Source organism: Hoplias malabaricus, chromosome 13 (genome assembly GCF_029633855.1).
Source record: "Hoplias malabaricus isolate fHopMal1 chromosome 13, fHopMal1.hap1, whole genome shotgun sequence".
Classification (NCBI taxonomy): domain Eukaryota; kingdom Metazoa; phylum Chordata; class Actinopteri; order Characiformes; family Erythrinidae; genus Hoplias; species Hoplias malabaricus.
This window is the reverse complement of record NC_089812.1, coordinates 38,553,993-38,566,029: the sequence shown is the minus strand read 5'-3', so window position 1 is coordinate 38,566,029 and position 12,037 is coordinate 38,553,993. Positions and strand designations below refer to the sequence as shown.

At 37.3% G+C, this 12,037-nt stretch overlaps 1 protein-coding gene across 1 annotated transcript in view; it reads left to right on the top strand.

The window, feature by feature from the left end:
• The first annotated feature begins 2,429 nt into the window (after positions 1-2,429).
• The window catches only part of pik3r6b (phosphoinositide-3-kinase, regulatory subunit 6b), a 31,348-nt gene continuing 21,740 nt past the window's right edge, over positions 2,430-12,037 (top strand). Inside the window, exons 1-2 of the mRNA XM_066642485.1 lie at positions 2,430-2,546; positions 11,867-11,947. Of these exons, the coding sequence (XP_066498582.1) occupies positions 11,935-11,947 (13 nt within the window). The 5' untranslated portion in view covers positions 2,430-2,546; positions 11,867-11,934. The remainder of the gene's footprint in view (positions 2,547-11,866; positions 11,948-12,037) is intronic.

Genomic DNA, 12,037 nt, shown 5'->3' with positions numbered 1-12,037 from the left:
CTGTTGGTGTATAGTGTGTTTAGTCCAGATTTGGCACTTGTTTTTGGTTTCTGATTTAAAATACCTGGATTGAAATGGACCCTAACAACAAAAAAAGCCATAATTTTAACACGAAAACTTTATAATTTAGTAAAATATATATATATATGTATATATATATATATATATATATATATATATTATTTTGTTTAAATAGACGTTCCCGACAAAGTCAGAAAATCTTGATGCAATAAACAAATGTATGGAGTACTTGTATGTATTTAAAACCTGAAAACACAAGAGGACGGTTAAGCATGTGATTAATCTAGATATTTTAACATGTTAATATTTATTTTTAAACACAAACTACAAATTTGACCAAATTTGGACACAGCTTCCTCCCACAATTCACTCATTTTACAGAGCCGTGAGGTATTAGTGGTTTTGATGGGCGATGTAAACACATCACTACTACACTTGTGCACTCACAAACACACACACACAAACATTTGCTGGGAGAATTTTGGCTTTTGAGAAGTTTATTCTTTTTTTTTCTCGTGCCTGGCTTAACCCACACATTTATCTCTTATAAAGTGGTTGAGGATGAAATATGGAGGTGTTTTATTTTCTGAGCTGTGAGCTGCACACTGCAGTTTTCTGAATTAAAGCTTGTGTCCATGCTTCGTTGTGCTTGAGGTTAAAACTATCCCTTAAACTTTTACTCAGCGGATTTAGAGCTTCTAATTCAAATATCATGAAACTAATCTGAAATGTTATAGTGAAGTAAAAAGAACTATTTCCTCTAGCCAGCATACCACTCTACATGTTTATGTCTTATCTCCCTTCCAATATCTATTTATGTACATATAAATATACACATTCACACACACACACACACACACACATCCTCTGTTAATTCAACCCCAGCTTCCAACTGTTCTCCATTCCTATTTCTGAATGCCTGTGATTGTTCTAATGTTCTGGTAATATGTTTCTCTCATGCTCTGCTTGGTTTTGTTTTAATAGATTCACACATCTGTTTTAGTGCGTTTGGAACATTACAAATCAAACACTTCCTTTGCGGACTGAAGGACAATATTTGTACAAGCTGCACTGCTGGGGACCCTGGGCATGAACGACATATTGGGAATTTACAACTGGGACTTTATGTTATTCTAATTCAAAACAAACTGCTGTTGTCAAGACAAAGAAAATCGGCACATGGACAAACACAACTGCCAATGCCTTGATGTTTGTTTAAATATTAAAAAAAAAATACAAAATAAGCAAATAAATTCACCAGTCTTTACTAGTAGCTTATTTTTAGGTATTAAACAGATTCAGATTTTGTTTATAGGTAACAGATACAATAGATACCATGCTATTTAATACTCATTATTCTTTAGAGCCATTTCAAAACCCCGTAAGCAAAACCAGATTTTGTGAAAGCCATTACAAACTAGAATATGTGATTTGTTAATTGTCTTGAACATTAACTGACAACCGTACAAAGAAACAACTTAAATATAAACAAATGCATAATTAGATGTTTGAAACACAGTATGCAAATGTTTGGAGAGAAGCAAAACAAGAGTGAAATGTTATAAAACCTATTGAAATTTTTACATTTTTTTGAAACATTCCACTAAGTGCAGGTGAATATTAAACATGCATCAATCAGAGCTCAGTCTTTGCAAACACCACTTGTTACTTTGTGCAAAATCTCATGAGGGAATTGTCAAAAAAAGAACATTTCTCATTAAATGACCACAAAGCATTTACGTCTTAATCCCTATTACGTGGATAATAATTAGAAATAAGTGTGGTCTTTGAGCCTTCAGATGGCATTGCAAAGAAAGCGTCATGCTGCTTTAATAATGATGGTCAGAAACATAGGGGTCATTCCAGGTCTAATGCCATACCTTATAGTTTGAGACCTCACCAGGACCTCTGGCCGTCAGAATCCTCTGCACATACAATCATCTGTGCAGTAAGTGACCTTCCTTTGATCATTTCCCTAATAGTACACAAAGGACACTTTCACTGGAGTGATGAGCTGTCAGAGATCCTCTTCTGATTTTTTAACTTTGTTAACTTTGTCATTAACATTTGTTACATCCATGTGCTAGAGGCTGGGGGCCCTCCAGAGCTATCATTAACAGCTCGATTAGGCCTTGATGGCTTGGAGAGTTTTTTCATAGTATGAATTTCAGCCTATAAATATGATGGTCCTATGCAACATACACCCACACATTTAGATGACAGGAAACTCATTGTTGCACCTTGTGAAAAGAGAATAGGAAGTGCAGTGTGTACGTGTCTCTATGTGTGTATGTGTGTGTGTATGTGGTTGCAAGCAGACACTGATCGACAGCAACTAAATTTGTGTCTCCCCGCACTACCACCACCTACAAATACACATGCTAGATTCACACAGTCACAGTAGTTCAGAGGAAGAGAGTTCCAACACTGACCTCAATGCGAGGCGTCTCTTCATGGCAGCTGCACTGAGGATTTTATTCTTATTAATGTTTGTTGGACTTTAGTAAGGCATTGGCACGTCTGAGGTATGTGAGACGTTTCTGTTTTCTGCTTCATGTTAGCATGTGTACACTTTCAGAGAACATTTCAGTGTGTAGTTCTTCAAGCAAACCCAGAGGAAATTAGACGTTATTTTGAGAAACCAAATGATCACATTTTTCATGCCATTTTAAAATGTATTTATTTATTACTGTTGCATCGTGTTTAACAGATGTTGCTTCTTTACCGAACTCATTGTAATCGTATTAAGTGTAGATTCAAGGTGTGATCTAGGAATATGCACAGGTCACACTTATTGGAATTCCACAGTTATGATCAAACACTGATAAATGCTAATGAATGGTCACATTTCAGGTGCAAGTTTACAGATACCTGTGATGTATTATTAAAATATGTGTATGTACTTTAATCTGGATTCATAAACAACTAGGATTACTCGACCATGTCTTTTGGAAGCGTATTTTCATAAACTGCAAATCATTGCAAATTGCATTTAAATGTGATTGGTGAAACCTATAAAAACACATTAATTTGCCTGAGACTTTATTACATTCGGAGCTCATTTATGAATGACTGGTGTCCATTTACAAGGGCATTATTAATAGTTTGATTGTAATTCATGTGTTTTTAAGTAATCATGTAGAAGAAGTAGCTGTACACTACAAGTCCAAACATGTTAAGATACTTTCACATCAAACACTTCTTACAATTTTTACTTTTTTTTTAGTAAGCCTCTGCACTCAATACTGGAACATTTTGAGTGCAGGTATGAATGGATTGAATGCTGATTAGTTTTAGGTCATAAGCGCCATTCCAGTTCATGCCAGAAGTACTGGTTGGAGCTTTGCTGCTCCAGAGAATGTGGTTCTAGTCTTCCACAGCACACTGCATGTGAATAACTGATGAGCTCATGAACATCAAAATCATGAAATCAAGAAATCTTAACAACTATTTAAAAAGGAAAACTTTGCTTCAACATGTTATTCAAGCATTGAAGTCATGGCTTTACTCGTTTGCACATTTTACATTAGCAGACATTCTTATCCAGAGTGACGTACAATTCTAATCATGTTACAGAGGTAGGCAACGGTAGTGTCAGGAGTCTTGCCCAAGGACTGGTATTGGTGTAGCTTGCTGTGCTCGCTCAGATGGGGAACTGAAGCCTGGCCTGCCATGTTGAAGTAAGCAGTGTTACTCAATACACTACACCTACCAGAGGCATTGAGGTTCTGACATCGACAAATGTCCTTTCATTGCTTATTTATGCACTTTTAGTTTTCATGCATTTGTTTTGTCATGTGTTAAACAAGACCCTTTGTTGTTGCAAGATATACAAAGTTTTGTCATAAAGCGTGTGTAAATACATACAGCACTGTGCAATGTCAGAGAACACCATTCGTTTTTACCATTCACAGTCAAATATCCGCTTGCGCAACCGTTATTTTTTGATCACAAGTTATTACAAAAAAAAAGATAAAAATCATGCCAGACCTGTTAGACAAATAAAACCGTCACCATCAGCGTAGAAGAGCTTAACAGTTCATCTTTAAGAGAGAAGAGAAAATCAAGCTCCAATCTACTACTCCACTCCACTGTAGAGCAAAGTCAAAACTATGGGTCTGAAATATGAATTAATAAATATATGTGTGAATCAAATATAACATTTACTAGTGTTCTCAGATCAAATAGACTGGTCTCTCAGAGTCCAGACATCTACACCACCACCACTAATAATAATAATAATAATAATAATAATAATAATAATAATAATAATAAAAGTAATAATAATAATACATTTTATTTATAAAAACCTTGCAGGATTCTCAAGGACAAAATCAGTGAGGAGTAAAAGACAAAACTAAAATAAAATGACAGATTAAGACATGATAAGAGTACAGTAAGAAAAAAGAGGACTACTACAACTATAATAAAACAACAAGGCCGTGAGGCAGTAAAAACACATTAGGAAAAGCAGTCTGAAAAAGAAAGGTTTCTTAAAGGTGGAAAGTGACGGGCAGAGACGCAGATGCAGGGGGGTAGAGTTCCATGACTTTGGGCCTGCGACACTAAAAGCTCTGTCACAATACCGGCGTAATTTTTCAGTAGGAACAGAGAGCAAATGGGCACCAGCCGTGTGTCTGGACAACACTGCAGAGAGGTAGTCAGGAGCCAGACCATGTAAAGATTTAAAGACTAGGAGTAGGACTTTACTAGGACACTATGTCTAAGACTAAACCTTCTGAAATTTGTTGAGGTGTCAACATAATTTTCTGTTTCCGGAATATTCCCTGATGTCACGTGTCTCTGACTTCTTCACAGTAATATATGTAGGGTTGGGATTTACTGTAGGGACATTTACGGTTCTCTGTGTGGAAGATGTTTAAGTAAAATGTCTGTAGCTTTAAGTGAAACACTTCAAAACACATATCCATGAAAACATTACCTTTTATATCTCATTTCTAGGTGAAATGTGTTATTCCAATATTAAATACTCTTGCACTGGGTTATAAATATAAATATTATATAATATTCATATAACAGACAACGCTGTAATTAAAAATATACATTTCATCACTGTTAAATACACAAACAATTATGGGCAGTACAAGTGGCCAAGGACTAGGAGGAGTTAAGGAGGTACGGGAAGGTCCCAGCAGTCCTAGTGGCCACCATTTTCTCTGTTGTTCAGGGTTCATTCTGTTTTTTTTTCTTTTTGTTTCTTTTTTAGTGTTGGGGATTTTAGTGTTGCTTTGGGATTATGATGTGTGTGTATGTGTGTGTGTGTGTGTGTGTGTATGTGTGTGTGTGTGTGTGTGTGTGTATGTGTGTGTGTGTTTGTGTGTGTGTGTGTTTGGGCTTGGTGTGTGACGAGATGTGTGTTGGTTAGGGGAGTTTACCATCAACCTGTGTTTGAGTGCTTTGGGATTATGTTGTATGTGTGTGTGTGTGTGTGTCTTTGTGTTTGGGCTTGGTGTGTGACGAGATGTGTGTTGGTTAGGGGAGTTCACCATCAACCTGTGTTTCAGTGCTTTGGGATTATGTTGTATGTGTGTGTGTGTGTGTGTGTGTGTGTGTCTTTGTGTTTGGGCTTGGTGTGTGACGAGATGTGTGTTGGTTAATCTTGTTACACCCAAAGCCCAAATTCTGTCTGTTTTCTTGTTCCTTTCTGCACTCTGCTCTTTTATAATGGAGTCTTCATCCTTGCCTTTGTCACAGTATTTTAACTGTACGTCAAAAAGTTGTATTTTTACAGTAAAACGTGGAATCAAGTTTACAGTGAATATCTATTTTATTCTCATTAACTAATTTTAAACAATAAAGTTCTTAAATGAAAAAAATAATCTCAAAACACAGCCCCAGTATGTTATTGTAATAAAAAACCTGTGTAATGACAATTTGTTTTTATTTGTTTTGAAAACTTAGCAAAATCATCCTTTTGTAATTTACATAATCAAGTTTTCACTATTTTGAACTTTGGAGACTTTGTTAAAACAACTTTATTATTTTTGTTACTGTTTCTAAGTTGAAGAAAATACTATAGTGCTGTGCCATATTCGCGTACATAATTAAAAGAATAAAAAAATCCCTAAATAATAAAACATAAAATGACTGTAACAATAGTGTACAATATATGATGAGAGTTCATGAGCAGACGTACGCATAACATAGAGCATAACACTGCTGCTCTAAGGTTTAATTAGTTTTAGGCTCCCGCCACATGCTCCCTGGATTATACAGGATCTAGTTCTTGCTGCATTTATTGCTATAAAAGGCATTAAATTGAGCTGCAACTTCTTATATCTCAGACCTATTACAACCTCATCCTTCTTCCAGGTCTCTGAAAATGATTATTTACTTACTTACTGACCCCTGGATTCAGCAGGAACACATCATTATACAAATTACTGTCCTTGGGTAAGACGCCTAACTCTGCATTTTAGGCCATTCATTTAATAATTATTTATATAACAATAAACAGAAAGCAATTTATATATAGCTTGATCATAGCATGTTAGCACCTAATCTTTAGGGTTTTGTTTTTGAGATATAATGACAATTGCTATTTTTTGTCAAATACTAGGCAAGATTACCACAACACGGCATCAGCACTTTGAAATTACAAGTATATGTTACGCTAAAAAATGTTTTAAAATGTATTTGTACATTTGTATAAAGTGCTGATACTTTTGTATTACTGAAAGCTGAAACATGGCCCTTCACAAACCTTCAGTCCAAGCACCGGTTTCTTGAACATGTGCCTGAAGACTTGATGTCTGTTAGGGAATGTAAATTTGAAGGGTCTTCATTCTTGTGCCCAGCATTTTTCAAAGCATGCCCACAGTTATGGCACTTTAAAAAGTAACGCCCATGATAACACACCTTCACAGCTTTATCTGTGCTACGTACCTACAAGTACTAAATAGGAAACTTCTTCCCTGGAAGAGATTCTGTGTAAAATATTTCCCACAAAGGTTTAATGCACCAGAGATTTAAAAAGCTATTTATCTGAGCATATTAAAAATGTTTAATTACTAAAAACAAACAAATAAACAAACAACAAATGATAAATAATGATTTAAAATAATGTGTGCTGTTAATTTAATAAATTCATGCAATCATTAAGAATCTGAACAAAACTTTGTCCTTCAAACTCACTCTCACCCACTACTTTATAGAAGAAAAAGATTATCTTATATTCCTTTTTTATATTATTTTGTTTTTACTGTATTGTTCTTGGCAGTTAAACACCATATTTAAACATGTAATGGTTATAGAATGGTATATAGTTTATTTGTTGTATTTGACATGACAAAAACAGATTTACAAGAACAAAAACATATTCAACTTTTTTTATCTTTCATCATAAGTTAATGGAACGAGGCTATTTTGACATATGTTTGTTGACCATTTCTGTTTGTAGTTATGACATTTTTGCCAAGCCTTAGATGAGTTGATGTGAATGTATTTCCCAACATGCCATTAATTTTGCTTAAAGAATGTTTGATGACTATTTTTGCAGGTAAATACACTCTACTAATTCACATACTTGTTTTCTGCAATCAGCCATTGAAAGGTTTATGTACTTTGTCGTTTGTGGCTGTTTCAGATGCAAATTGTAATCATTCCTCCAGTGAAAACTTGTAGATGAGTCTAAATGACTGGCCGATTTGTCAAAAAAACACAAAACAAACACAAAATGTGTTTCAGAAAAGAGAATTTGGAAATTTTACACTCTTGAGTGATTACAAATTTTGCTCTATTTACCAATGATTGAGCAGTTTTACACCAGTTCCTTCTAAAACCAGACACTGAGTGTTTACTCACACTAGGCAATGTGTACAGGGCATGTGCACGGTTGACCCCCTATGTCCAAAGAAGTTTAGGCACAGTATAGTCAGACCTGGGCATGGTAAGCATTAATGTGAGCGCTAACGGTGCTCAGGCATGATAATGTGCTCAGGACAATTAAAGAAAAATCAATGAGCTGCGTAATCAATAAATCAGTAAGTCACATGAGAGTGCAGAGGGTCATCGCTGACAATCAACTCTCAGTAAACCACAAAGTACAGTCTTGAACCCCATTGTGCTGCACCGAAGTGCATTTATTCAACATAAAAAAAGCCACAGGTTGGTGATGGAGGTGTGCGTGGGCCTTGAACATGAAACGCAGTGTGAGCACAGACCAGTGCAGGAGTGGATACGGGGCACAACCTTAAAGCATGGTACGATTCAACTGGGCCCAGTGTGAGTACGCCAAAAATTGTGTTGGATATGTTATTACTAGACATCCTTTAACACTGGCAGTAGATGGCCAGAGTGAGTAGACTGACGGTGAAGGTGAACACGTACTGACAAAATGTTTTCTCTTTGCTCTAAATGATATAAAATATACCATCACTACTCAGTACCCTATGTGTTAGTAAATAAAAATATACACACATATGACCTCATGAGCTGTTCAGCAAAATGTTTAAAATAGAATTCTCACTTTTCTCAGTAAATATAGCTGGGGTTTCACGTGGGGAATTTCCTTTATCAAATAAATATCAAACGGATATCAAATCAAGTGGAATATTATTTGTGGCAATTAACTGAATTACTTTGTCTTGTTTTTAAGAGAGAATATTTTTGAACATTAGTATTTTCCATTTTTGGACAGACACTTCAGCTGATTTAAGGAAGCCTAGTGTTTATTTAAGGTGGCAACAGGCTGAAGTGGATGTCTACACTACAGATATAATATCTCATTTAGTGAAATACCTTACACTTTGTAACTAGATATTTATGAGTATTTTAAAACAAGAATTTAAGGCAAAATAAGGGGGGGAAATCATAGCCAAATACGTCTAACTGTTATTTATTTAGAGATATAGGGTACACTGCCAAAAATGATCATAGCACATAAAACATATCTCTTGTTACATAATTGTTGTAAGTAAATGAAGTATTTAAAGCTATTTTTAAATGTTATTGCATGGCATTTCAGCTCATGAAACTGCAGAGTGAAACTTCTATTAACAGATTATATCGATTTATAAAAACAAACAATACTGGGATATATCCAGAATTCAGCTGAAAAATCATATTTTGCTCTGAGGAATAACTAAATACGAATATTCAACATTGCAGATTATGATGTGCACATTTTTCCTTGAGGTTTGGAACTGAATCTTTTAAAGCACAATTCTCCACCTTAAATGATTAGCACTACATTCAACACTACACACACACACACACACACACACACACATGGGGGCGGTGGGGGGGGGGTATGCTAACATTCAGGAACAATATCCCACACACTCTCCTTTATGAACTCAACTTTCTTAGCTGGACTAAAATAACATCCATGTAGACTGTTTTGTGGTAAAGAACTTTCATGTGGCTGCAGAGAATATACTGCTCTATGTGGTTGTTGTGGTCACACTTTGTGCTGCCATTGTACATACATCTGGCCTGCTGTGTTTACAATTGTCTTTCACCTGGAACTCCCACACCTAATCTATCCTGCTCTTATGGAGATTAATTCATTAGTGATGTCACTTCTGCACACTTCCACTGAGAAGAATAAGTTCCCTGTTTTGTTTCAACAGGGACAATATGTAAAAAAAAAAAAAAGTGAGGAACTAAAGTGTAAATTTACATATAAATGTTCAAGTTAGAGGGAGGGCGGCACGGTGGTGCAGCAGGTAGTGTCGCAGTCACACAGCTCCAGGGGCCTGGAGGTTGTGGGTTTCCTCTGGGTGACTGTCTGTGAGGAGTGTGGTGTGTTCTCCCTGTGTCTGCGTGGGTTTCCTCCGGGTGACTGTCTGTGAGGAGTGTGGTGTGTTCTCCCTGTGTCTGCGTGGGTTTCCTCCGGGTGACTGTCTGTGAGGAGTGTGGTGTGTTCTCCCTGTGTCTGTGTGGGTTTCCTCCGGGTGACTGTCTGTGAGGAGTGTGGTGTGTTCTCCCTGTGTCTGCGTGGGTTTCCTCCGGGTGACTGTCTGTGAGGAGTATGGTGTGTTCTCTCTGTGTCTGCGTGGGTTTCCTCCGGGTGACTGTCTGTGAGGAGTGTGGTGTGTTCTCCCTGTGTCTGCGTGGGTTTCCTCCGGGTGACTGTCTGTGAGGAGTGTGGTGTGTTCTCCCTGTGTCTGTGTGGGTTTCCTCCGGGTGACTGTCTGTGAGGAGTGTGGTGTGTTCTCCCTGTGTCTGTGTGGGTTTCCTCCAGGTGACTGTCTGTGAGGAGTGTGGTGTGTTCTCTCTGTGTCTGCGTGGGTTTCCTCCGGGTGACTGTCTGTGAGGAGTGTGGTGTGTTCTCTCTGTGTCTGCGTGGGTTTCCTCCGGGTGACTGTCTGTGAGGAGTGTGGTGTGTTCTCCCTGTGTCTGCGTGGGTTTCCTCCGGGTGACTGTCTGTGAGGAGTGTGGTGTGTTCTCCCTGTGTCCGCGTGGGTTTCCTCCGGGTGACTGTCTGTGAGGAGTGTGGTGTGTTCTCCCTGTGTCTGCGTGGGTTTCCTCCGGGTGCTCCGGTTTCCTCCCACAGTCCAAAAACACACGTTGGTAGGTGGATTGGCGACTCAAAAGTGTTCGTAGGTGTGAGTGAATGTGTGTGTGTGTGTGTGTGTGTGTGTTGCCCTGTGAAGGACTGGCGCCCCCTCCAGGGTGTATTTCTGCCTTGCGCCCAATGATTCCAGGTAGGCTCTGGACCCACCGCAACCCTGAACTGGATAAGGGTTACAGATAATGAAAGTTAGAGGGACATTATCTTTTTTACATTTTACATTTTTCAAACTTGACCAGGCAGAACTTTCTGAACATTTGTGGTATTTTTGAATATTTGTGGTAGTTTGGAAAAAGCACCACCTGCTTTGTTACTGTACTCCTAGAAAGTTCAGTACCATGATAATTCTAATAAAAATAAAAAATCAGGGGGAGAAGATTTGAAACATTTTTATTCTGTTATTTACTGGCTTTAGCTGTTCAGTGCAGACGTTTCTGGGAATTGACAAAAACAGATGAAACAAACCTGAATTACAGGTCTCAACCCTGAAAACACCCTTAGTACCAAGCATCATTTTTTAGCCCAACACCTCGTTTAATGCCCCTGCTGTTCTCACCGCAGGTTTGTTATGAAGGAGGTCTCCTATTGATTGGAGAGAACACTATATTCAGTGAGTTTTTGTTTTAGGACGGTGTTAATGTTGCGCTACATTAGCTACGTAGCTACTAATCAGCAAAGTTAATAGTGTAAATTTTTTTCCAGTAGCTTGGTGGTAGTTAGCTATTCAAATACATTACTACTTTTTTTCCCTCAAGTAACTTTGTATTGTGACAAAATGCAAAATGGTTTATTCACAGAAGTGTATTTTTGATATTTGAATGATGTCAGAGCTCTCTGGCTATATATATATATATATATATATATATATATATATATATATATATATATATAGAAAGGGAGAGAGAGAGAGAGAGAGAGAGAGAGAGAGAGAGAGAAAGAGAGAGAGAGAGAGAGACAGAGAGAGAGGACATTTATTACAATTTATTAACTGAATACAGTTACATATTCTACATGGTTTCAGAGATAAACTATGTTCCCTCTGACCCCTCCTCCACTCTTCTGTCACCACCTTCTACAGAGTTTCCTGTGTCAAGTCACAAAGGCCCCGTCTCTTTGCATCATGTTTTGCTCTGTTTTCCATTCCTGTTTTCTTAACTTCAATTTCATATTTTCAAAATTGTCCAGTTTAAGGGAACTGCCTGTGTATTTCACTTTACTTTACTTACTTTTTAATAGTCATTGTGCAAAGTGCATGTGAGCAGTCTGAATCCCAACATTTTGTTTGGTTTGTGTTTTTTTTCTCTTTAGGTCTGTGCACAGCATCTGACTCATGTCTTACATGTCATGTGGAACTAACACTGAGCATCCGAAACCTGATGGAGAAAACAGGTAGTGAAACCCTTTGTAAATTTACCTGTAAAATGTGAATTTTTTTTAAAGTAATTATGAAAGAATTTAAATCCACACCAACGTATTAAA